Source organism: Lepus europaeus, chromosome 1 (genome assembly GCF_033115175.1).
Source record: "Lepus europaeus isolate LE1 chromosome 1, mLepTim1.pri, whole genome shotgun sequence".
NCBI lineage: Eukaryota > Metazoa > Chordata > Mammalia > Lagomorpha > Leporidae > Lepus > Lepus europaeus.
The window spans coordinates 176,541,323-176,565,982 of NC_084827.1; the positions used below are offsets into that span (position 1 = coordinate 176,541,323).

The window sequence follows — 24,660 nt, forward strand, 5'->3', positions numbered from 1 at the left end:
TTTTTTTTAAGAAAGCTTTTATTTAATGAATACAAATTTCATGGGTACTGCTTTAGGAATATAACAGTTCTTCCCCCTGTACCTACCCTCCCACCCCCACTCCTATCCCACCTCCTACTCCCTCTCCCATCCAATTCTTCATTAAGATTTGTTTTTAATTAACTTTATATACAGAAGACCAACTCTATACTAAGTAAAGATTTCCACAGTTTGTACCCACACAGACACACGAAGTATCAAGCACTGTTTGAGAACAAGTTTTACAGTTAATTCTCATGGTGCAACTCATTAAAGACAGAGGTCTGACATGGGGAGTAATTGCACAGTGACTCTTGTTGTTGATTTAACAACTGACACTCTTGTTTATAATGTCAGTGATCACCTGAGGCTCTTGTCATGAGCTGCCAAGGCTATGGAAGCCTCTTGAGTCCGCAAACTCTGTTAGTACTTAGGGCCATAATCAAAGTGGAAGTTCTCTCCTCCCTTCAGAGAAAAGTACATTTCTCTTTGATGGCCCCTTCTTTCCACTGGGACCTCACTCACACAGATCCTTCATGTAGATCATTTTTTGCCACAGTGTCTTGGCTTTCCATACCTGAAATGCTCTCATGGGCTTTTCTGCCAGATCTGAATTCCTTAAGGGCTGATTCTGAGGTCAGAGTGCTGTTTAGGGCGTTTGTCATTCTATGTGTCTGCTATGTGGACTGCTTCCCATGTTGGAACATTCTAAGAGAACGGATTTCATGTATTTCATTGGTGCAGTTGTAAGAAGGTAGCCATATTTCTAACACCTAACATTCATTCCTGAAAATCCAGTGTTTGCTCTGGTATCCATTTGGGCCAAAGAGCTTTCTTTACTATTTTTTTTTTTTTTAATAGTAGTTCTACTGGTGATGCGTTTTCTCCTTCATCTGATGCATATCTTTATTTTGCTTCATGAAGAATATTTTTGTTGGGCATAGAATTCAGAATTGGAAGTTTTTTCTTTCAGCTCTTTTTTTTTTTTTTTAAAATGATTTATTTATTTGAAAGGCAGAGTTAACAGAGAGGCAGAGGAAGAGAGAGAGAGAAAGAGAAAGTCTTCCATCTGCTGGTTTACTCCCCAGTTGGCTACAATGGCTGGAGCTGCGCTGATCTGAAGCCAGAAGCCTGGAGTTTCCTCTGGGTCTCCCACATGGGTGCAGGGGCCCAAGGACTTGGGTCATCTTCTGCTTTCCCAGGCCATAGCAGAGAGCTGGATGGGAAGTGGAGCAGCCGGGACTTGAATTGGCATCCATAAGGGATGCTGGCACTGCAGGCGGCAGCTTTACCCACTACGCCACAGGGCTGGCCCCTTGTGTAAATCTTGAATTCTGTTAAATTCCTCTGGGGAATGTCAGGTTTCTTTTTTATTTCACTGCCAGTTAGCCTCGGGCCCTGTTAGGTTCAGACTTGAGAGTTAAGCCTGGACCCCTGGGAGGGATGGCTCTTGCCTCTCCTGGCTGGCTGCTGGCCACCATCTCTAGCTGCCCACATCTCTCCATTTCCTGCTGCCAGATAGCTTCTGGGATTTCTCTCTTAGGTTCCTGCACTGTTCCGCTCTTGTGATGGGGCCTCCCCTTGGTGCAAAGCTTCACCCCAGTGCCAGTCACTTCTCAGATTTCCAGTTCTCTCAACAATCTGCTCCATTGGTTTAATCTTCAGAATCTACAGAGTTCTAATTTATTTTTTTCAGAGTTTTTAGTTGTCAACTCAGTTTGTCTTAAACTCATTTTTCAGGCTTTGACTGCACACGTGGGCTCTCCCAACTTAACATTTTCATCAGGAATTTACCTGGTGTGAAATTGAAAACAGTTTTAGTATTGGAAACAGTTTTAGTATTGGTAACAGTTTTAGTAAGAGACTGGAAAGGTGGGTTAGAGTTACAGTGAAGAAGCCCGAGTTTTGGAAAGATATCTTGTCCTTTTTAAGATATCTTTTGTCTTTTAGGTAAAACATGGATTGAAGAAGAGAAATTAGTGGTTGAAAAACCTAAAACTGTTGTCATCTTTATGTCTGAATTCTGGTTATTGCAGAATTCAGACAGTGCGATCAACGTGGGTAGGAAGGAATCTATTTAGGACACATTTTGTAGGTAGTACAGACAAAATTTGTAATAGGCTGTTAATGGAGAGAAAGATTAAATGACTACTGTTTGCTCCTTAGGGATGATAATGATGTCATTAATCTGGATGTGATATGCAGGTGGAAAATATAGCTTGAGGAGAATAATAAGTAGAATTAGAAACATGTTGCATTCAGAGTGCTTGCCAGTATGACTCAGCAGGAAGTTGGAAATAAAGAAGAGCTTTGGAAGCAGGGGTGGAGATGTGCTTTAACTCTTTAACCGAGAGTGAGGTAAGTATTAAGACAGACCCTTGTGAATGGTAGAAACTTAGGAGCTAAGTGACAGCAGGGAAGTCAGCAAGGAAACCTGAGAACTGCAGAACGACAGAGGAGCCAGGAGATCTTACTGTGCTGGAAACCAAGAGTGGGGAGTCTGTGGTCCAGAGGGCTGGCCACTGACATGCTGCACAACAGAGTGTGCCCTTAAGCAATGAGGAACTTGCTCTCTAGGAATACTGAAAGCTTTATTTCATCGTAGAGACGAGGGCAGAAGTCATGTTGCGAGGTAGACTAAAGGGTATGTCGTGGAAGAAATAGAGGTTATGAGAACAGACTAAAATTTTAAACTTTGGCAAGGATGGGGATGAGAAAAATGGAATGGGCACTGGTAGCTTGAAGTGGGCAGAAGGGGAGTAGGGCCAGCCCTTGGCTTGTTGGGATTGCAGCTATGAGGAGAATAATGGGTGTGGGAGGTTCTGCAGCAGATAGATATGAACAAGATGGAAAACACGTTGAGGAGGTTAGCTTATGAATATGTAGAGGCTTTCCCCCTCTAATACAGGAACGAAAGAGAGGATAGGTGCTCATGTAGAGAAGTTTTGTCAGGAAGAATGGTGCGTCCCAATAGAAGGGAGTTGGGCATTGAAGCATTGACTGAGAATGAGAGAGTTAAGGGTGGCATTGATGCTTCCAGCCTGTGTTGTGGCATAGGAAATAGCAGGAATCTAATCTTCCTTCAGGCAACTAGGAAAGTTGGCCAAAGACTCCTTTCATTACTCATCCCCCAAAACCTGCTTCAGAGGTAATAAGAGAGTGACTATCTAAGAGAGTAAAAGCTTTGGGAATAAGGCTGGTATTTGGGGCTTTTCTGTCCAGTGGAGGTTTGCTGGGTTTTGGAGGAATCAACTGAAAAGCCCAGCAGTGCATTGGGTAGCTTCTTAAGGCTACAGGGATAAGGACTGGAATTCAGTCCCCGCTAATGTGTGTGTGGGGAGGTGGGGGTGGGGTGGGGGTGGGGTGGTCCTGGTGAATCACTACCATTTGAGATTGGATTCTGAAGGGCTACAGACTGGAAGAAGGGGTGAATTGGTTGCCGATAGATCTTTATAGCTCCACCTTGAATACTTCTAGACTCTGATAGGAGATTGAGGTAATTTGTCATTTTGTCTTAGTTATTTGGTAGAAGTGAATGAAAATCCTGATTGGGAGATGTTATTAACGTACCAGGCCTTAAATTGTTATTACAGAAATTGTGCAGGTAAGGTTTATTTGAAAGAGTTATATATAGAGAGGAACACTCACACACACACACACACACACAGACAGAGAGACAGAGAGAGAGACAAAGAAATCGAGCAAGCTTCCATCTGCTGGTTCGCTCCTCAAATGGCTGCAACAGCCTGGACTGAGCCAGGATGAAGCTGGGAACTGGGAGCTTTATCCAGTCTCCCACATGAATGGCAGGGGCCCCCAAACACTTGGGCCATCTTCTGCAGCTTTTCCCAGGCCATTAGCAGAGAGCAGCTGGGACACGAACAAGTGCCCATATGGGATGCTGGTGTTACAGGTGGCGGCTTTACCCACTCTGTGACAATGCTGGCCCTTAGAGACAGTTTTTATTGCAACTGCTTTTTTTTTTTTTTTCTCTGTATGGGTTATACTTTTCTATTTATTTGCATATGCTAGTTTTTTTAATTTTAATTTTTTTTTTAGTTTTCTTGGTTGGACATTTTTGATAATATTTCTTATATTTTGATTCCCCTTCTAACCCTCCCAAGGTTTAAAGGGGTTGCTCCTTTTATTTAGTGACTTGGCTGGAGTCAGTTTCTCTTACAATGTGTGGCTGACCTTGTCTCTGCTCAGTTCTTCCTGTCTTTTTTTTTTTAGCCTGCCTTTCAGATAGGTGCTCCTGATTTAGCGTCTCTTGGTGGTCAGCCTATACTTGGTCAAAGGTTGCATAAAGTTCCTTTAAACAGTGAGAATCCTACCCTTTGTCAGCGGTTCTTGTGAGGCCTGGGCATCCAAAGTTCTGGAAGTTACTGGGTGCCTAGGGTTTTACTTTCTGTCTTTGCAAGGCTGCACGTTCCTCCAGGACGAGTAGCTTGCTGTGGACCGCTCATCTGTCTGCTCCGTATTTGCAGTCTCGTGCATGTGCAGTCTTCCAGATCAGAAGGTCAGGATAACCTCTTAGCTCTTTGGCCATCTCATTCCTTTGTTCTCCATGTGAAATTTCTGGTTGGTGAAGACAGTGTGGTGTGTGTGCACAATGGAACAGTATTCAGCCATAAAGAAGGATGAAATCCTGGTGTTTGCAAACACATGGCTGGAGCTGGAAGTCATTGCGTGAAGGGAAATAAGCCAGCAACAGAGAGGCAAACACCACCTGATCTCATTTATATGAGGGTCCTCAAGAAGTTCATGGGCAACGTGTAGTATCCAAAAACGTGCATGGGTTTAAAAATGTTGCTCACCAAAATAGATTTTTAAATTCTACTTCCATAAATCTTTTGAAGTAACCCCTTGAGGGAATCTAAAAAAATTGATTGCATGGTAGTTGAGTATAGAATAGTGGTTACCAGAGGCTGAGGAGTATAGGGGGAAGGGAGGGTTGAGAGAGTTTGGTCAGTGGGTGCTGAGTTGTAGTTAGATGGGAGAAGAAAGCTCTGGTGTTCTGTTGGACAGTGGGGTGACTATTGATAATGGTAGTGTTCAGTTTCCAAAGAGCTAGCCAAAAGGATTGTGAATGTTTTGTTTCTTTTGTCTTTTAAAAAAGATTTTATTTATTTGAGAGGTAGAGTTACAGATAGAGAGACAGAGAGAAAGGTCTTCTGTTCTCTGGTTCATTCCACATATGGCTGCAGTGGCTGGAGCTGAGCCTGTCTGAAGCCAGGGGCCAGGAGCTTTCTCCAGGTCTCCCACGTGGGTGCAAGGGCCCAAGGAGTTGGGCCATCTTCCACTGCTTTCCCAAGCCATAGTAGAGAGCTGGATCGGAAGTGGAGCAGCCGGGACCCGGACCTGCGCCCATGTGGGATGCTGGCACTGCAGGCAGTGGCTTTACCCACTCACTACGCCACAGTGGCTTTGATTCTTCTGGTGAGCTTTGTCTTCCTGCTTAGTTGTCTGCTTTTTCTTGCCAATTCTGTTTCCTGGAGTCTGTGTTCTTCTGTTGTTTACTGATTTTTTTTCTTTTTACTTTTGAAAGATTTTATTTATTTATTTGAGAGGTAGAGTTACAGACAGTGAGAGGGGAAGAGACAGAGAGAAAGGTTTTCCTTCTGTTGGTTCACTCCCCAAATGGCTGCAACGGCTGGAGCTGTGCCGATCCGAAGCCAGGAGCCAGGTGCTTCCTCCCGGTCTCCCATGCGGGTGCAGGGGCCCAAGTACTCGGGCCATCTTCTGCTGCTTTCCCAGGCCACAGCAAAGAGCTGGACTGGAAGAGGAGCATCCAGGGACTAGAACTGGCGCCCATATGGGATGCCGGCGCCGCAGGTGGAGGATTAACCTACTGCGCCACGGCGGCCCCTACTGATTTGTTTCATTGTGGTTCCCTAAATGCTCCTGCTCTGCTTGGTGTTCTCACTGCTTATTCATGAAAACAAGCTCGTCTCTTCATTTAAAGAGGGGCAGTTGAACACCGTTTTATCCCAGCTACTTTGGAGCCATGGTGTGGAGTGATGAACCAACCTGGCTTCCTAGGCCTGAGGAACAGGTGAGGCATAAGTCACACAAACTGGGGTATTCTCTGAGGAAGAGTGCGGAAGCTGCTGGCCCGGGACAGCTGGGTTGAGTCCTTGCACCCTGGTCTAACTGGCAGTAGCTCCCTTAGTTTGGAGGTCCCGCCTGGGTGAGGGTCGGTATGTAGTGCTCTGCTTTCAGTCTGGCTGTTGTTTTTGAATTGTTGGCTGCTTGCCCCCAGCCCCTGGCCCACCCAAGGCTGGCAACACTCGTGTTCCTACTCTAGTGGGAGAAAACCTGGTCATGAACCTGTCCTCCTCTTTTCTCCTGTTTTCTTAACCCCTGACTCTTGGTTCTTTTGCTGCTCCATAGCTTCGCCATAATTTCTACTTCTCCTTTGCGTTCCTAAGTTGCCCTTCCCCACCTTTTGTCAGGGTGGGAGTGGGGCCCAGGACTTCTCCAGGGTTAGTGGGCCTTCGCAGCTATTTCACAGGGAGGGGCTTGCTTGTTCCCCATCGCAGCCCTCTTCTGGGTCCCTGTACCTTCTCTTGGCAATCACATCTTTTCTTGAACATTTTGGGTTATCGTCATTATGCAGATGGCTGGCTAATTTCCCTCCCTATGTTATGGGCCTGTTTTCAAGTTTGGATGATCATTCCATGTGGAGATATGTGGAGATAAGATGCAGTGATGTTGTAGGAGGTTCCTGTCTCCTAGCTGCAGACCACATACAAGCACCATGTCCTGGCTGTCGTCCACATCTGCCTGGTTGCCAGGTAGTGTGAGTTTGTCTCAGGTAGGGCCATGTTAAGGCCCTCTCTTCAGTGTCTGCTCGTACAACTCCAGTGCAGTTCCTCTGTTGCCTTCCCCTGTCCCTTCTGGTTCTGTTAGGATGCAGCTGCCCCTAGTGTCTCCCCATTCCTGACATCTCTGACTCCTGCGCTAGGCTGGTTTGTCCTGAAACACAAATCCAGTCTGTTGTCCTTCTCTCTGCGCATTCAGACTTCAGAAACTCCTGGTGCCTTTGAGAAGCAGGCTGCTTTTCTAGACCGTCCAACTTTTTTTTTTTTTTTTTTTTTTTTAAGATTTAATTTTTATTTATTTGAAAGAGTCACAAGGGCCGGCTCTGTGGCGCGTCCGGTTAATGCCCCAGCCTGCAGCATTGGCATCCCATATGGGCGCTGGTTTGTGTCCTGGTTGCTTCTCTTCCGATCCAGCTCTCTGCTATGGCCTGGGAAAGCAGAAATGGCCCAAGTCCTTGGGTTCCTGCACCGACGTAGGAAACCCAGAAGAAGCTCCTGGCTCCTGGCTTTGGATCAGCTCTGCTCTGGCTGTTGCGGTCATTTGGGGAGTGAACCAATGGAATGGAAGACCTCTCTCTCTCTGTAACTCTGTCTTTTAAATGAATAACATAAATCTTTTTTTTTTTTAAAGAAACAGAGAGGTAGAAACGGAGGGAGAGAGCAGATGGAAGACACTGGTTCACTCCCCAATTGGCTGCAATGGCCAGAGCTAAGCCGATCTGAAGCTATGAGCCAGGAGCTTCTTCTGGCTCTCCCATGTGGGTGCAGGGGCCCAAGTACTTGGGCCATCTTCTACTGCTTTCCCAAGCCATATCAGAGAGCTGGATTGGAAGTGGAGCAGCTGGGAATAGAACTGTCGTCCATATGGGATGCTGGTGCTGCAGACTGGGGCTTTAGCCACAGTGCTGGCCACCCCCCCCCCTTCTTTTTTAAAAGATTTATTTTTTCCAACTTGTTTTAATTTCTTGTCACACTGTCTCTCTTCATATAGGCTGGACTTTGGCTAAATGGAGTTAATGTCACAACACTTTGCCTGTGTTTTTATTTGTGTCTCTGTGTGTGTTTCTTTTGCCTGAGTGTGCTTGTCTCACTCTTGCCTAAAGTTCTCTCAGACTCCTGGCCGGGAGGTGCTGTTTGCCTGCCATGATGTGTGCGCTTACACCTCCTTTACAGCCATGGTGCTTACTGCTCCCCAGCTTGGGTCATTATTTCAGCATTCATTCCTCCCTTACATCTGGGCTAGTGCCGTGCAGAGAACGGGCTGAAGTCAGGAGTGTGAGTGCGTTTCTGGGTAAGCCCTCTGACAGTCTGGTTGCCTGTCTGCCTTCCCCTCCCCCTTGCTATTTATGGAAGGCCGTCTTTCTCGTCTTTCTCGTCCCTCCTAGAACTGGGTTAACTTTTATCTCTGAATTGCTTTTGTGTCACTAAGTGGCCTGTTACCCTTTGTCTGTGTCACTTCTCCTCTCCTGAGTTAGTATTCATTCCAGTTTAAAGGTACATTACATCATTTTGGTGAAGGAGATTTGTGGGAAACAGGAAATGGAAGCCAGTGTTCAGCATGACATCTTGATCCATCTTATGGAAAAGCAGGCTGCCTACCAGGATTTTGGAAGTGTGCAAGCACAGGCTTGACTCCTGGGCTGGTGGCCAGCAGAGACTAGAGAATAGAAGTCACAATGATGCGATCAGTATCCAGGGGGAAGAATGGGTCCAGCAGGAGGGCCCCGCATTCCTCTCTGCTGAGCCAGGCTGCTGCTCTTGTCTTCCGTAGAATTAGCCGCCCGAGCTTCTGATCAGACAGCTGGTTTGAGGTGATGGCAGGTAAGAGTAGGGGACTAGACATTGAACTGTGGTACTGCTGTGTGTAGAATGCTTGGGAAACACCTGGGATTCCCTGTATCGCTTTGGCATCAATGATGAGGCAATGAATTATGTTCTGTTGATGGATTGTAAGGGATTATCTTACTTGGAGCTTCATAGATATCAATCATTTGTCCAAGGTTAAGCTTAGTAAATGCTACATCTCAAGCTCTAGTTTAGTGCCTATTGAATTACAGCTTTTAGACTCCGTATTTTTGTATTATTTTTCAAGTCACACTTTCTCCCATGTTTGTGTATCTTACAAGCTGGGTACAACTGCATAATTCATTATTTTTCTATCTCATTGCCCCATGTGTGGAGATTTTTAGTAGATTTGGCCCAGAGGGGCCACCCAGTGGTACCTGTGAGGATGAAGAGCTTGCAGAGAAACTTGGGACGCACGGTATGCTTGGCTAACTGCCCAGGAGCTTGTGACAGCCACATGCAGAGGGTACCATGGTGCCTCCACGCTCCAAGTGCATCTGGGTACAGCAAAGTACTGCATTCCGAGAGGACACAGGTTAACTGCTCTCCGGTCACCAGTCTCTCTTTGGTTTCAGCCAGTGCCTCCTGAGCTGCCCCAGGCAGTGAACAGTGGAAGCTCCCCTGGATCTGGAGAGAAGAGGCGACCTGGGAAGCAGGAATGAGCCATCCTGACTACAGGCTGAACCTGCGGGCCCTGGGCACTCCCAGAGGTAGCAAAGGGACCTGGAGTGACCCTGCACGTGGAGCTGGAATCCAAGTGGAGCGGGTGTGGAGGGGGCAGATTGTAGGACGAGGGGACTGTAATTGTTTTGGTGAACTGTTAAACATTCTACTGTGTTACTTGTTCCAGAATTAGATGTGGTTTCTTGTTGTCTTAATTTATTGTTAAATTGAATACACCTGTTAAATTTCCTCCAGAAAAATGATAGTCTTTTAGTAATTCCTATTTTTAAAATACTTATAAATAGCAAAACAAATGAGCCCATTACTCAGCTTATGTTCAATGCATGTTATGTTGATTTAAAACTCAGGTCTCATCTGTATACATTTTATGCATGTTTCTTTACCCATTTTCTCTCTTTTGTGTGACTTCTAAATCACCATCAGAAAATTTCATTTTCTTGTTGATCATTCTAAGTAATAATAATAATAATAATAAATGCTTACTATTTCCAGTTTTAAAACTGCAGAGATGTTTGACTGGATAAAGAGTTGATTGCTGCCTCTTGTTTCTAGGTGTGTCCTCTGTGGTTAGCCCACGTGGCGGTGGCGCTTCCCCAGGTGACAGAAAGTCAAAGAACAAGTCCACGCGCGGGAAGAAAAAGAGCGTATTTGAAACCTACCTGTCCAAGGAGGACGTCTCAGAAGGCTTGAAGAGAGGAACACTGATCCAGGTGCTGAGGGCTGTACCCTGCTGGGGTGACTCTACCCCAGGAAGCCTCTCCTGTGCTGCAGGCTTTGAGGGAGCCGATGACACAGCAGGTGCAGGGCTTACCGCTGCTTCAGCCTACAGCACAGGCGGAGGTGATGAGCACCACGGCACCGGGGCTGGCACAGTGCTCTGATGTTGGAGCGGAGGGGCCGTTATTTCTCGCTAGGGTTGCCCTAGCAATGCTTTATTGGAAGGGGTAGGTTTGAACCAGGTCATGGGGTGGTGCAGTTGGAATAAGTGAAGGCAGAAAAGAAAGGTCTACAAATGGAGGGATCAGTGTGAGCGTCTGAGGCAGAAATGGGAACTCGGGTTTTGATCTGTGAAACACTGAGTAGTTCAGTTTGCCCAGGCCTGTGGATGCCAGTTGATGGAGATAACCAGATCAAGTTGGAAAGGAAACAGTAAACAGCAACAGACGATGCTGGTGTACAAAATAGGTGCAGTAGCTTGTTGGGTGGGCTTCTGGTGGACCTTGGTGGGGAGCCAGGCCCAGTGGTAGTTAGGAGCGTGCGGCGTGGAGAGGAGGGTGAATGAGTCTCTCTGTCTGTGTCTGTGCTTGCAGCTTGTAGCGCAGTGTGGGGAGGCAGCCATGTGGACAGAGGATCTGGGTTAGAACGGCAGGTGCTCAGGGGAAAGGCTGACCAGAGGTGTGTGGGGAGAACGTTGGGAGGAACCTTGGGAGCCGTGTTGCCTGCTGTTCTGGAGAAGGTATTGAAGGATGGCACGTTGGGTCTGTTGGATGAGGCAAGGAGAGATCATGCACTTGGGAAAACATGACCTTGTGAAACAGTGGAGAGTAAGTCAGCATGGGCTCTCATGAGCATGAAATACAAGGTAGGTTGTGGGGAATGAGGCTGGAGAAGGAGGGAGGGCCAGATATCCTCGGATTGGGTCTGTTTCACCATTCTTAGGTTCGTGAATAGAGGTATCACTTACTATGCTGCCTCATTCTGAGAGCCTAGCTTCTGCGTTAGGCACACTCAACCAGCTAACAGAAATATCTTCTCTTCTTCCTTATCGCTTTTCCATATTTACCTGTGCACATGTGGTTGATACAGACTCTCGAATAGAAAATAGAAACTTTTAAAAAAGATTCATTTATTTATTTGAAAGGCAAAGCAACAGAGAGACAGGGAGAGACAGAGAGAAGTCTTCCATCCACTGGTTTACGCCTCAGATGGCCACAGCAGCCAGGGCTATGTTTTGGCCAAGCCAAAACCAAGGAGCCAGGAACCTCCATCCAGGTCTCCCTCATGGATGGCAGGGACCCAAGAGCTTGGGCCATATTTTACTTTTCCAGGTGAATTAGCAGGTAACTAGATTGGAAGCGGAGTAGTCAAGACTTGAACTGGCCAGCGCCGCGGCTCACTTGGCTAATCGTCTGCCTGCGGCGCTGGCAACCCAGGTTCTACTCCTGGTTGGAGCGCCGGATTCTGTCCTGGTTGCTCCTCTTCCAGTCCAGCTCTTTGCTGTAGCCCGGGAAGGCAGTGGAGGATGTCCCAAGTGCTTGGGTCCTGCACCTGCATGGGAGACCAGGAGGAGGCACCTGGCTCCTGGCTTCGGATTGGCGCAGTGCACCAGCCGCAGCGGCCATTTTGGGGGGTGAACCAACGGAAGGAAGACCTTTCACTCTGTCTCTCTCTCTCTCTCACTGTCTAACTCTGCCTGTCCAAAAAAAAAAAAAAAAAAAAGACTTGAACTGGCACTCTGATATGGGATGCTAGTGTTGCAAGCGGTAGCTTAACCCACTGTGCCACAATGCTGATTTCTAGAAAATTCTTTTAATAAATGAGCTGATTTTTATGATTCTAGGAGTACTATGAAGTATTGGATTTTTTTAAGATTCCTCTGGATCTCTTTGGCAAGGCCTCTCAGGAGATTTGAAACTGCGTTTGGCTGTTTGTCCGTCCATTCATTCATTCGTTGCTCTTCATCACTCAGGCCCTATACTGCCTACACGTGTCTTGGCTCTGCTCTTGTTTCCTGTTGCCTTGGTGCCTCTCCTGTTCTCATTTCCTGCCACTCTTGTCTAAAAGCTATGTTCTTTGATTCCCCTGTGACCTTGCACATGCTCTTCTTGGTTCTTTTCTCGCACTGTCTGGATATAATTGGGCCTGCCCTTTAAGTCCTTACTTAGATGTTACCCTTTTTGAGAGGCTCACTTTAATTCTCTCAGCAGAGTTGGTTGGAAAAATTGCTTTCCAAAGCCAGCTTACTTGTTTACACCTGAAGCCAATTACCATTTCTTGGCTTTTATGTTTCCCTAAATAGATTACTTCCTTTTTTTTTTTTTTTTTTTTTTTGACAGGCAGAGTGGACAGAGAGAAAGGTCTTCCTTTACCATTGGTTCACCCTCCAATGGCCGCCGCGGCCGGTTCACTGCGCTGATCCGAAGCCAGGAGCCAGGTGCCTCTCTTGGTCTCCCATGGGGTGCAGGCCCAAGCACCTGGGCCATCCTCCACTGCACTCCCAGGCCACAGCAGAGAGCTGGCCTGGAAGAGGGGCAACCGGGACAGAATCCGGCGCACCGACCGGGACTAGAACCTGGTGTGCCGGCGCCGCAGGCGGAGGATTAGCCTAGTGAGCTGCGGCGCCGGCAGATTACTTCCTTGATGGCAGGGTTGTGTCTTATTCCACAGGCTATTCTAGAGCCTGGCATTTGATTGACGCTTAATAGATTTACAGCAAATATATACTTCCTCACTGAATAAAAGATCAAAATACTGAATTTTTAAAAATGTATTTATTTTATTTATTTGAGAAGTAGAGAGAGAAAAAAAAGAGAGAGAGCGAGAGGTAGACAGAGAAAGCTCCCACCTATTTGAGGTTTAACCTCTCAAATGCCTATGATGACTGGGGATGGGCCAGGGAACTCAACACAAGTCTCTCCTGTGAGTGGCAGGGACTCAACCATTTGAGCCATCATCTGCTGTCTCCCAGGGGTGGGAGTTCCGGGTTCCTTGCTTCAGGCTGGGCTAGCCTGGGGAGTGAAGCAGCATGTGGAAGATCTCTCTTCATCTGCCTCTCTGCCTTTTTTCCCTAAAGTTTATATATACATACACACACACACACATATATACATATATATACACACACATACACGTATGTATATATGTACATATATATACTGCTTTGAATATATACATATATATTACACAGTGTAAAAAATATATATATACACTGTGTAATATTCAAATCAGTATATATCTATCTTTTCAGACATTTGTCATTTCTTTGTGGTAAAAGCATTCCAAATCCTTTCTTCTAGCATTTTTGAAATATACAGTACATTATTAACTATAGTCATTCTACTGTGAGCTCCCTTTTAGTTTTTGCTTTTGAAGTGACTTTGTTGACATTAAAACAAAACCAAACAAAAATTTGATCAATGTAAGAACTCCTATTCCCATGAGTTTGTAAGTGATTCCTCCTGGCCTGTGACATCATGAGGCTCTGTAGCCAGGGCCTCCCCCCACATATGAGAACAGTTGTTCTCTGCAGATGGGGAGAGGAATGGGTTCCAGATATGAGGTCAGCGTGTGAAATACACAACACTGTAAATAAGGTTTCCTTAGGCAGGGAGCGGCTCCATCTGCTTCCTGATAGAAACTTTCTAGGTTCAGGCCTAGCTGCGCTAAGGTAAAATGCTTGACGAGAGAGGACATTCTGATGCTGTTGGAGAAAAGCAAGCGTATCGGATATACTTAGAAGCATTTGTTAATTTTTGCATTCAAACGTAATTATATTGTGACCTCTTTTTCTTTTCCTTGTCCAGAGAAAAAGCTTTCATTGGGAACCAGTAAGGGTTTTTTTCCATAGGAATAGAGTAACATTTTCATTGTTTCGAATACCTTGACTAATAATTTAACATTTCATTAGTGTTTTGCTGTATGTGAGGGAGAGGAGACCACAGTGATCCAAGAAATCTCTTTTTTTGTGTTGGAAACTAACCAGCAATAACACTTGATCGTGTCCATGTAGTTTTGAAGTTCTTTTTTTTTTTTTTTAAATAAATAAATACTCAACTAAAGAGTGTATGCCATTTCTCCCTCCATAGGTATAGCGTCGGGAGGCTTGCAGAGGAGCTGTTGGGGGAGATGAGAGCGTGGGACAGACATGCCTAGGGGCTCTGTTTGGCATGACCAGGGAGACGTGGGTATGCAGATGGTAGATCTGGCAGCTCGAGGTCCCAGATGTTGATGCTTTGGCCAAATGAAGTTCAGGCTGAGCCCCCAGAGCTGCCTGAGGCACGATGTCACGGGACCTCCTAGGATAGAATAGTGGTGTGAGGTTGTTACTGGGCCTTTAAGGAAATCCTAGTTCAGGAAGAGAGGACAGGGTGGGCCGATTTCTAGGACCTCTCTATTAAGGCTGAAGTCAGCTAGACAATATTGAGTGTGAGTGCAGCTGACAGTCCAATTGAGCACTCATTCTCTTAGAAGGGAAGAGATGCTGTTCGTAATACTAACACCAAGGGTCAGGGAGAACTTCAATTCTATAGATATTAATTAGTTAACTAATTCAACAAATACTTCTTGATGGATTGGTAAGTGCCAAGTATATACCATGAGCAAGACAGGCAAGTCACTGGGGAGGTAAGGGAAACGACTAGAGAAAGAAGCTGTAGAGTGAGCATTCGTAATGGGTGAGAAAGAGAATAATGAGAAGGAGCCACTTCCCAAGAGGTGGTTAGGGGAAGGCCGTGTGAGGCAGTTATCTCTGAATTGTGATCTAAAGGGAGGGAGCGCACGACTCAACCGTTTGAAGAACTGGGAAAAGAATCTGAGCAGAGACCCAGCTAGTGAAAGAACTGCAGGCAGAGGGCGTGGCGTGTTGTTAAGTTTATTTGATGGCCGAGTGACAGAGACAGACAAATTGACAGCCATCAGACAGACAAATGGGACTGGGCTGGGCTGAAGCCAGGAGCCAGAAACTCCATTCAAGTTTCCCTCATGGGTGGTGGGGTCCCAAGTCCTTGGACCATCGTCATCTGCTATCTCCTGGAGTGTACATTAGCAGGAAACATCGGAAGTGGAGATGGGACTTGATCCCAGGCACTTTGATAAGCAGTGGTTTAACCTGTTGTACCAACACCTGCCCCAAGGCTTGGTATTTTTGAGGAACAAAAAGGAAGCCTGTTGAAACAAAGTTAGCAAAGGAATTATAATATGGGGATAGATTTGAGAGACAGCAGCCAAGTCAGGTAAGGTCTGTAGGCTGTGTTGGAGAGTTGAATTTTATTCAAAAAATGGTGTAAAGTCACTGAAAGATATTAAGCAGGAGAAGGAAACTTTCTGTTCCATGCTTTAAAAAACATCTCTCTGGCTATTGTGAAATGAATAGACTAGGATGGCAACTGGGAGACCATATAGGGAGCTGTCAGAGTAAACCAGGCAAGAAAAGCAGCAGTGGTGGACGAGAGTGGTGGCTGTGCAGGAGGGGAGAAACAGATGGGTGTAGTGCTGGAACTGACGTGACTAAGGCCGGATTAGTAGGGAAGGGGACACCAGGGAAGGAGTCCAGGATGCCGCCTGAGGCTTTGAGTTGAGCAGCTGTGTAGATGATGTTGCCATTAGCCAAGATAGGGAGATTGAGGGTTGGGATGTGGTGCTGATTAGGGGGGACAGGTAAGGCAGATGGTATGAACACGTGAAGAGCCCTGCTGACCTGGCAGACAGAAGCAGGCCTTAGTAGTTCAGAGCGTGGACTCTGGAGCCAGGCGGACCGTGTGAACGTGGACAGTCCGCTTAACCTCTGAGTGCCTCAGTGTCCTCATCTGGGAAAGAGCGGACAGTGACATCTGCCTGGTAGGTTGTCATGAGAGCCGAATCAGCGCACAGAGAGCCCGCTCTGGAAGCAGTGTGTGGCCCGCAGTTCACCTGCGTAAGTGGAGCCTGAGGTTGCTTCTGGTACCGTCAGGGAGCCACTGTCACTCAGCTCACCTGGTTGCTGCCCGGGGTGGGGGTAGCTGTCCGCCCCTGTTAGGTCTTAATGACTTTTCAAGAAAATTTGAAAATGCACATTTTTATGTGAAATTCTGCAGTTTTAAGCATTCTTCAACATTTTCAGCCAAATAAGACATGCTTGTAATTGCCAAGTATATTATTTGTGCCTCTGTGTGTGTGTGTGTGTGTGTGTGTCTATAACAAAATACCCCAAGACAGATATATAACAAATACCAAGACAAATACAATGCCATTTGGATCCTTGTGTGTAGGCTCAGAGAAGGCACATAGTTGGAGTCAGTTGAGAGGGGGTGTTTTGCTTGTTGAGAATAAGAGAAAGGGAATCTAAGGCCGAAGTGTGCAAGGACAAGAGATAATGGTATACTTGCAACCAGATGGCCAGCGAGGTGGGTGACCACAGAGAGGTCACTGAATAGTGTGGTCCACGCTGTGGGTTGGAGGTCTTAGTGAAATAAAAAATGGATGAATTGAGGTTTTGGCTGTAAGTGACCTGGAAGGGTGGAAGCTGCATGATGCTTGATTTTTCTTTTTGGGAGGTTGTGTAATTGTGGTGATGACAGGATACAGGCTGAGGACGTGCGAGAGAGTGGCTGGAGGAAAAGGTAGCTAGAGAAACAGGCTAGGGTGGCATTGATAAAGACCTGAAATCCCAGAATGTTTATGGGAGTTGGGGGTGGAAGTGAGGCAGTGAGCTGCAAGTTAGAATATTAGTGAATTAGAGCCATGACCAGAGCGTTTGAAGATGACAGCACCAAGGAGTATAGCAGGTGTTACTGATGGGAACTTCTGAGGATCTGGGGTTTTTGAATGAGAATGAGGAAAAAAATGTTTTAAGCCACAGTAGGAGAAGCGAGAAGACAGTCTCCCACTGACTCCTGAGCTTGTGTATGGAGAAAATGGATCCTCTGAGAGTACTCAAGGGAAGTGACCACATCAAGGGCAGCCAGGCTTCCAAGGAGCCAGGGAGTGTAGGAACAGTCAGAGAGGGGCAGAGGTGGGGTGGGGGGTGGGGATATAGGAGCCTCACGGATCAATTCCAGGCCCAGGGAAGGTTTGAGGAAGAGCATGGGAGTTGGGGAATTAGGTCAGGTTTTGTGATGGTTCTGGAAAGATGTAAATGAGTCTCAGGCTTCTGTCTGGAGTGAGTCCGAGCACCTGCTGGACATCTCTTGGTTAACAGACGGTTTCTTGCGAGGCTGCAGTGGGAGCAGGCTCTGTCAGGCTGCACGCACGACTCCGGTCTGCTGTGGGCTCTGCTAGAGTTGCCCTTTATGTGATCTGCACTGTCTCAAGGCCCTGCTCCTGGGCTCTAGTTCTTGAGAGCTACGTGCCCGTCAACTTGACAAATGCTGTTCTGGCACAAGACTTCTTTCCCTCCCTATGCGCTTTTATGTAGCAGAAAGCCTGAAATAGAGAATTGAGAATAAAATCTTTAAGGTCCTGCTAATATCTTTTCTTTGAAGTACAGCCTAGATGCAGCATTCGGCAACCTACTCCTTCCCCTGAGTCCAGCCTTGGCCTCTCTAAGTACTGTGTAATTAAAGGCACTTCCAAAGCTGGGGTCATTCTCATGCGTTTGCTTCTTTGTGTGCTGACCTCACACTGAGCTATCAGGGATGAAAAAAGAATAGGAATTTAAAAAAAAGGAAGGTTGGGGCATTTGGCCTCATAGTTAGACCACTGCTTAAGACCCCCTGTGTTCCACGTCAAGAGTTCCTTGGTTTGATTCTTGGCTCTGGCTCCTGACTCCAGCTTGCTTCCTGCTGATGTGGACCCTGGGAGGCAGTGGTAATGACTCAGATGGTTGGGTTCCTGCCACCCATGTGGGAGATCTGGATTCAGTTCCTGGCTCAAAACTTTGCTGTTGCAGGCACTTGAGGAATAGGCTGGTGGGTGGGTGCTCTGTCTCTCTGCTTTTCAAATTTAAATACATACATACATACATACAAACAAAAGCGTAGGCCGGAATAGTTCTTGGAATCAGAAAGTGAAATTGTTAAGGTTGAATTGCAGTGAATTTAGTCTCATTTGTTTGGAGTTTCTTCCCCTCACTAGGCTGTAAGCTCTGTGCAGGTAGACACTGGCTATTATCACTGTCCATTGTGTCCCCAGCACTGAACACGAACCTGCCAGCCAGTCTTTTCTTTCTTTCTCTCTTTCTCTCTTTCTTTCTTTCTTTCTTTCTTTCTTTCTTTCTTTCTTTCTTTCTTTCTTTCTTTCTTTCTTTCTTTCTTTCTTTCTTTCTTTTTTTCTTACAGGCAGAGTTAGACAGTGAGAGAGAGAGAGAGAGAAAGGTCTTCCTTTTTCCGTTGGTTCACCCCCCAAGTGGCCGCTATGGCCAGCGTGCTGTGCCGATCCGAAGCCAGGAGCCAGGCGCTTCTCCTGGTCTCCCATGTGGGTGCAGGGCCCAAGCACTTGGGCCATCCTCCACTGCCTTCCCGGGTGGGCCACAGCAGAGAGGTGGACTAGAAGAGGAGCAACCGGGACAGAACCGGCGCCCCAATGGGGACTAGAACCCGGGGTGCTGGCCTGCCAGCCAGTCTTTAACCACAACTTTGTTGAGTGAGTGCAGGATAAATATAAGTTTTATCCACCCTTCCTCCAACAAGAAACAGCAGCTCTACCAGAAGTGAATTTGCCAGGTGGACGCCTTAGAAGGCTTTGCCAGTCTTGTTTCCCTGTCTTGCCCTTCTGTACCATAAACAGAGTTATGGTCAGATGGGGAGTGTGTGCCCTCTTACCCACATTTGCTAGCACAGTGTCATCTTCTCTCCTTCCCTTCTGACTTTTTGTGAAGTTTGCTCTTTGTCGAGGCCAAGGTCAGATACCACCCCTGGAGCCCTTCCTGGTACTCCAGGTGAAAGTAAGCTCTACCCTCACTGAGGACTTTTTCATGGTTTCCTTTAAAACAAGGGCCAGGCTTAGTTGTCATTCTTTCTCCCACATTGTCTTTCTTAGGGTCTTGAACATAGTCAGCATTGGATCAGTAACTGTTGAGTTAGGACTGAATGGTCGTTTGCAGTAGTCTATTTGGGTTGTTAGTGAAGTTGTATACTGTGGCGTGGACATTTTGAAATCTAAACATGGTATACCAGTGAAAGAAAGAAACAATTTTTGGTTTGATTGTATGCTCTCACCTATTTTGTTTGTTATGTATCTTTGTATTTGAACATTTTAGGAGGAGAATATTATTTAAAATACTTTCTTAAGATATCCGTGTGCTCCAGAGGCTCGGGAGTGCAGCTGGAACGTGAGGAGGGTTACAGCTTCCTGCACAGGCCTAAAATACTGGCCTGCTATTGAAGACTGCCCCCACCTGTGCCCTGTGCATAAGTAGAAGCAGACTCTGATTTGGCAGTGGAATAATATGAAGTTGAAGGCAGACTGGGTGGCCTGGCTGTTGGAGCCAGGATTCCCGTTTGTGTTAAGAGCTGGTTATGGACTTTAGAATTTACTCATTGGGCTCTGGGGAGGAGCCAGAGTAAAACATATGCATCCAGTCCTTTGAGGCTAAGTATCTGTGTTGGAAATCAACTTGTATCACTTTGAAAATTGTTATAGAAACAGTCATAGAAAGGAATTGGAACTGGAAGAGTAGAAAAGGCTATTATGTAATGAGCGTGTGTAATCCCTGGGTAACCTTGTTCTTAAAATCAAGATTTACGTTTGAAGACAAGCATAGAGGGGCATCTAAAATCCCATGAGGTGCCGTTTTGCTGCTCATGTGCAAACTGGTGTCTCACCTCTGCCTGTTCACTGTAGAGTGCCAGTCTGGGCTGTCAGTTTTTGATGGAACCCTGGATTACGGACATCAACATAATCATGTTTCATGCATTGTATGAATAATTCTTAGGCATCTAGCTTATTTTCTAGATCAAACTGTCTAATTAAAAAACTTATTGGAGAATAACGTACATATGGAAAAATCATAAATGTATATTGCTAGATATTTACAGATATTACTTTTTGTTTTAAAGGGTATATTGAGAATTAATCCAAAGAAGTTTCATGAAGCCTTCATTCCTTCCCCGGTAAGTTCAGTAACTTTATAATAAACCTAATGTCACGGTTAATTTTGTCGATGAGCTCTGAAACTGAAATCATATATTCTAGCTAAAAAGCAGAGTAGTAAAACAAAACTGAGGATGGGCAAGGATTTGTTTCAAACGTCAATAAACAAAATTTGCTTTTGGTTCACAACCCCTTCTGCCAGTCTTACCATCAACTGCCAGATGAAAGGGAGGCTGCAGAGAGCAGCTGGACCCAGGCGGACTACCCACCAGTTCGTGTAACTGGATGCCCTTGGTTTATGGCTTAAAAGGATTTATGGTTTTTTCCACTGATTTAAGTTAATCTTTCTTAAACAAATATGCTATCCACTTTCGATCTACTACATGAGCTAAAGTGAACATTTGTCCACGAATATCGTGCACTGCTGTTTTCTTCTTGGTCATCGTTTCTCAGCTCCCTTCTATGCAGGTGATAGGACTTGGTACAGAGTCTTCAGACTCTCTTGTTTTCGTGACTCATTTTTAGAGGCTCTCTCCACTTAAAGCGAGTTCGCTCTGACACATGGTTAGCAGGTCCCTGGAAAGGCTCAGTTATGTAAAGCTGAAGAGCAGTGTCCTTGAGTCCCCACGTCACTTTCCAGGAGGGTAACTAGGATAGCTACATTTTCTTTTCACAGTGGATGAGACCATAGAGACAAATGTCTACTCAGAGGTAAAGAAGTGGGATACAGGCCGGCGCCGTGGCTCAACAGGCTAATCCTCCGCCTTGCGGCGCCGGCACACCGGGTTCTAGTCCCGGTCGGGGCACCGATCCTGTCCCGGTTGCCCCTCTTCCAGGCCAGCTCTCTGCTGTGGCCAGGGAGTGCAGTGGAGGATGGCCCAAGTGTTTGGGCCCTGCACCCCATGGGAGACCAGGAGAAGCACCTGGCTCCTGCCATCGGAACAGCGCGGTGCGCCGGCCGCAGCGCGCTACCGCGGCGGCCATTAGAGGGTGAACCAACGGCAAAGGAAGACCTTTCTCTCTGTCTCTCTCTCTCTCACTGTCCACTCTGCCTGTCAAAAATAAAAAAAATAAAAAAAAATAAAAAAAAAAAAAAAAAAGAAAAGAAGTGGGATACCCTTATTTCATTATGTTAAGTGACAAGTTTAGTCAGGCACTCCATCGGCATTACCGCTGTTATTGTTACAATAGCCTTTTTTTCCTCTGCCCTCCAGAAGTCAAGAATTCACATTTATATCCAAGTCTTACCCTGTTGGGCCAGTGAAAAAGTATCGCATGTCCCGTTATTTTCTCTGAGTCCTATTCTTTTGTCTGTGTGACAGAACATGGTATATATGCTGAGCCCAGTGCTTGGAGGGTAGCATTGAGGGTCAGCTTTAAGGTCACAATGTAGCTGCAGGAGCAGTCCCATCGGATGGAGAAAGTGCAGTTTACATGGGTGTTCGATTTCAGCTTGCTCAGAACATCGCGTGTAGGAATCATCAGAATTGCCCATGCAAATCTTTCAGGAAGTTGCCGTGCTGGGGACAGATGAAGCACCTCTGAGACGCTTGCGTAAGCAGTGTTTTCCTTACATTGGAAAGAACGATTGTTTGTCCGGTGGCATTCCAGTTGGAGGAGCTTGATTGTATTAGGAATCCTAGTGTGTGAAGAATGGGCATTTTTAAAGATGACAGCCACACTCAAGGTAGTACGGAGTTCGTCCCAAGAAGCACCTGGGAACTGAGGGGATCCCAAGCCTCTCATCTCTAAGGCATGCCAAGTTTCGCTCTCGTTAACTGGAATGAGAAGGAAAACTACAGCATCCTGACAACTGTGCTGCTTGCTTTCTCTCTCCCCTGAGTACCCAGTGTTGAATTTCCGCAGGTTGATTCTCTGTTAGGTTGGCTCCTAACAAGTGTGGGGTCTCGGACAAATGCACAAAAGGAGATACATGTGCCTAATATCAAACACTGAGAAGGTATAAATCAAACTAATCAACTGTTAAGTAAAAGGTGTTTCATGACAAAGCATATTTCTTCTTTTTTTTTCTTTTAAGATTTATTTGTTTTACTTGAAAGTTAGAGTTACACAGAGAGAGAAGGTGAGGCAGAGACAGAGAGAGGTCTTCCATCTACTGGTTCACTCTCCAATTGGCCAGAGCTGCACTGATCCGGGCCAGGAGCCAGGAGGTTCTTCTGGGTCTCCCACATGGGTGCAGGGGCCCAAGGGTTTAGGCCATTTTCTACTGCTTTCCCAGGCCATAGCAGAGAGCTGAATAGGAAGTGGAGCAGCTGGGTCTTGAACCAGCACCCATATAGGATGCCAGCACTGCAAGTGGCGGCTTTACCCACTACACCACAGCACTGGCCCCCGTGACAAAGTGTATTTCTCTTTCTCTCTCTCTCTCTTTTTTTTTAATTAGACAGGCAGACTTAGACAGTGAGAGAGAGAGAGACAGAGAGAAAGGTCTTCCTTCCATTGATTCACCCCACAAATGGCTGCTATGGCTGGTGCGCTGCGCCGATCTGAAGCCAGGAGCCAGGTGCCTCCTCCTGGTCTCCAATGTGGGTGCAGGGGCCCAAGGACCTGGGCCATCCTCCACTGCCTTCCCGGGCCACAGCAGAGTGGTGGACTGGAAGAGGAGCAACCGGGACAGAACTGGCGCCCCAACTGGGACTAGAACCCGGGGTGCCGGCGCTGCAGGTGGAGGATTAGCCAAGTGAGCCATGGCGCTGGCCCCCAAAGTGTATTTCTTGCCAAGTACAGCTCCCATACCTGGGTTCAAGTGTAGAATTCTCAGCTTCCTTGGAGCTCCATACAGAAATGCGGCTACGTGGAGGGGGGTCCACCTCTGGCCTGGCCCTGTTCCCTTCCCCATCCTGGCTCCCTGACCTATCTGGGTTGCTCTGTTACAGTGAGGGCCCTTGCATGCACACATCCTGCCCTCTGAGAAACACTTGCCCTTCAGCCAGCTGCCAAGTCCAGGGGGTGCCCTGGAAGTGGGGTTGGGGCTGCTTACTCCAGAGGAGCACTCCTTGCCTAATGGGGATGATGTGGCTGGAGCAGAGCCAGGCAAGAGGTCCTCAAGAATGCGGGGCCTGGGGCCTGGTTAGGTTCCTGCAAGTTCAGGGTGTGTGATTTACATTTTCAGTGAAGGATCTCCGTGGTTTACTTCTGGCTTGTTCAAGGAGGGCTAGGAGGCAAAGCAAGTTAGTGATGCTGCAGTGGCTCATGGTTGTTGTGCTTGAAAGTGTATTCCTAGCATGTCCTACTTAGAAAGTTTCAGACAGTGTGGAATTAGGATTGGCTGTGCCCTGTTTATTCCTTTGTCAGGCCGCTGGTGGAGTAGTAAGGTTGTTTCAGAGAGAGAAGAATATAGTAAATAATTCCGTCTAGGGAATTAAGAACAGTCTGGAACAACCACTTTCGAGGCCCATTGCAAGTGTTTGTGGGTACTCTAGTTTTAGACACTGGAACAGTTTTGCATTCTTGTTTTGTGGGTTTGGGATCATTTTCAGTTTTCAGAAGTGTTATAGAAAGTAATTGAAGGGGTCCATAGTGGAGGCGATTTATTTCCCAGAGGTTAAACCCCATAGTCACCAGTGGTCTGGGTTTCTGAGTATGGGTACTTCATAGAGTGTGAACCTGTGTGAACTGGCAGAATGGCGCCTGGCAGACCAGGAAGTGGGATGTGGGAACCAGGGCCTGGATGTTACTTGTGCTCTATTGAGCTGGGAGAACAAAGACAGGAGTCCGTATAAAGAAGATGTGGCCTCAGCTCCTGTAGTAGGAAATAGATGTTCTTTATTTTTAAAAGGTGGGGTGATTTAAGTCTTGTCTAATGTTTCTCACCACCTCAAAAATTCCCAAGTTTTTAGAGAGCCTAAAACAGAGATTTGATCATTTAGGTTTACTCTCCTCGATTTTAAAAATGGTTGTGAATTTATAGTGTCATTAGCTCTGCCAAAATGTGTATGTAAGTCAGCAGGCTAAGAATAGTGAACTGCCCATCAGGAATAATCAAAACTTTGTTTTGGGAAACTTAGGTTCATTGTACTTTCTACTGGTAGAAAGTAGATTTTTTTTTTTTTTAATGACAAATGAATCACTTTTGTGTAACTGCTTGTCTCCTGAAGTTCTTAAAAAAAAATTAGAATAAAATCACATGACTAAGATAAAGTGATACTATTGAGATGCCTTTTTATCCTTTTTTTGTGGGTAGAATAATGAGGAGAAAAGGACCAGATGTAAAAATCTGTTTCTTGGTTGTTTTTTTTTTTTTTTAAAGCACAGTTTCTATTCTGCATTAAATTGGTCCAAGAGGTTCGGTAACGTTTTAATGCCTCTTGTCGTGGGAGGCACCCTTTGTACAGCTGCAGAATTTATTCCTGGTCCACAGGGAGCTATTCCACTGAGGGAGGATGCTCTGACCACTGTGATACACTGGGTTGTCCTCCCTGTGAGTGTTTCATTAGATTATTCCCAGGTCTCTTTAGAGTTTCTCTAGGAATGTTCATCATCCATTTTTCTTTCTTTTTAATGTGTTCTTTTTGATGCATAGATCAAGTCTTCTGGCATCCAA

At 46.2% G+C, this 24,660-nt stretch overlaps 1 protein-coding gene across 3 annotated transcripts in view; it reads left to right on the top strand.

Annotated features, from left to right (window-relative positions):
* The window catches only part of DIS3L2 (DIS3 like 3'-5' exoribonuclease 2), a 395,509-nt gene that overhangs the window by 46,430 nt on the left and 324,419 nt on the right, over positions 1–24,660 (top strand). For all 3 annotated transcript variants that reach the window (XM_062193445.1, XM_062193453.1, XM_062193448.1), the window contains 3 exons: positions 9,263–9,397; positions 9,924–10,081; positions 20,063–20,116. In XM_062193445.1, coding sequence (XP_062049429.1) covers positions 9,346–9,397; positions 9,924–10,081; positions 20,063–20,116 — 264 coding nt within the window. In that variant the 5' untranslated portion in view covers positions 9,263–9,345. The remainder of the gene's footprint in view (positions 1–9,262; positions 9,398–9,923; positions 10,082–20,062; positions 20,117–24,660) is intronic.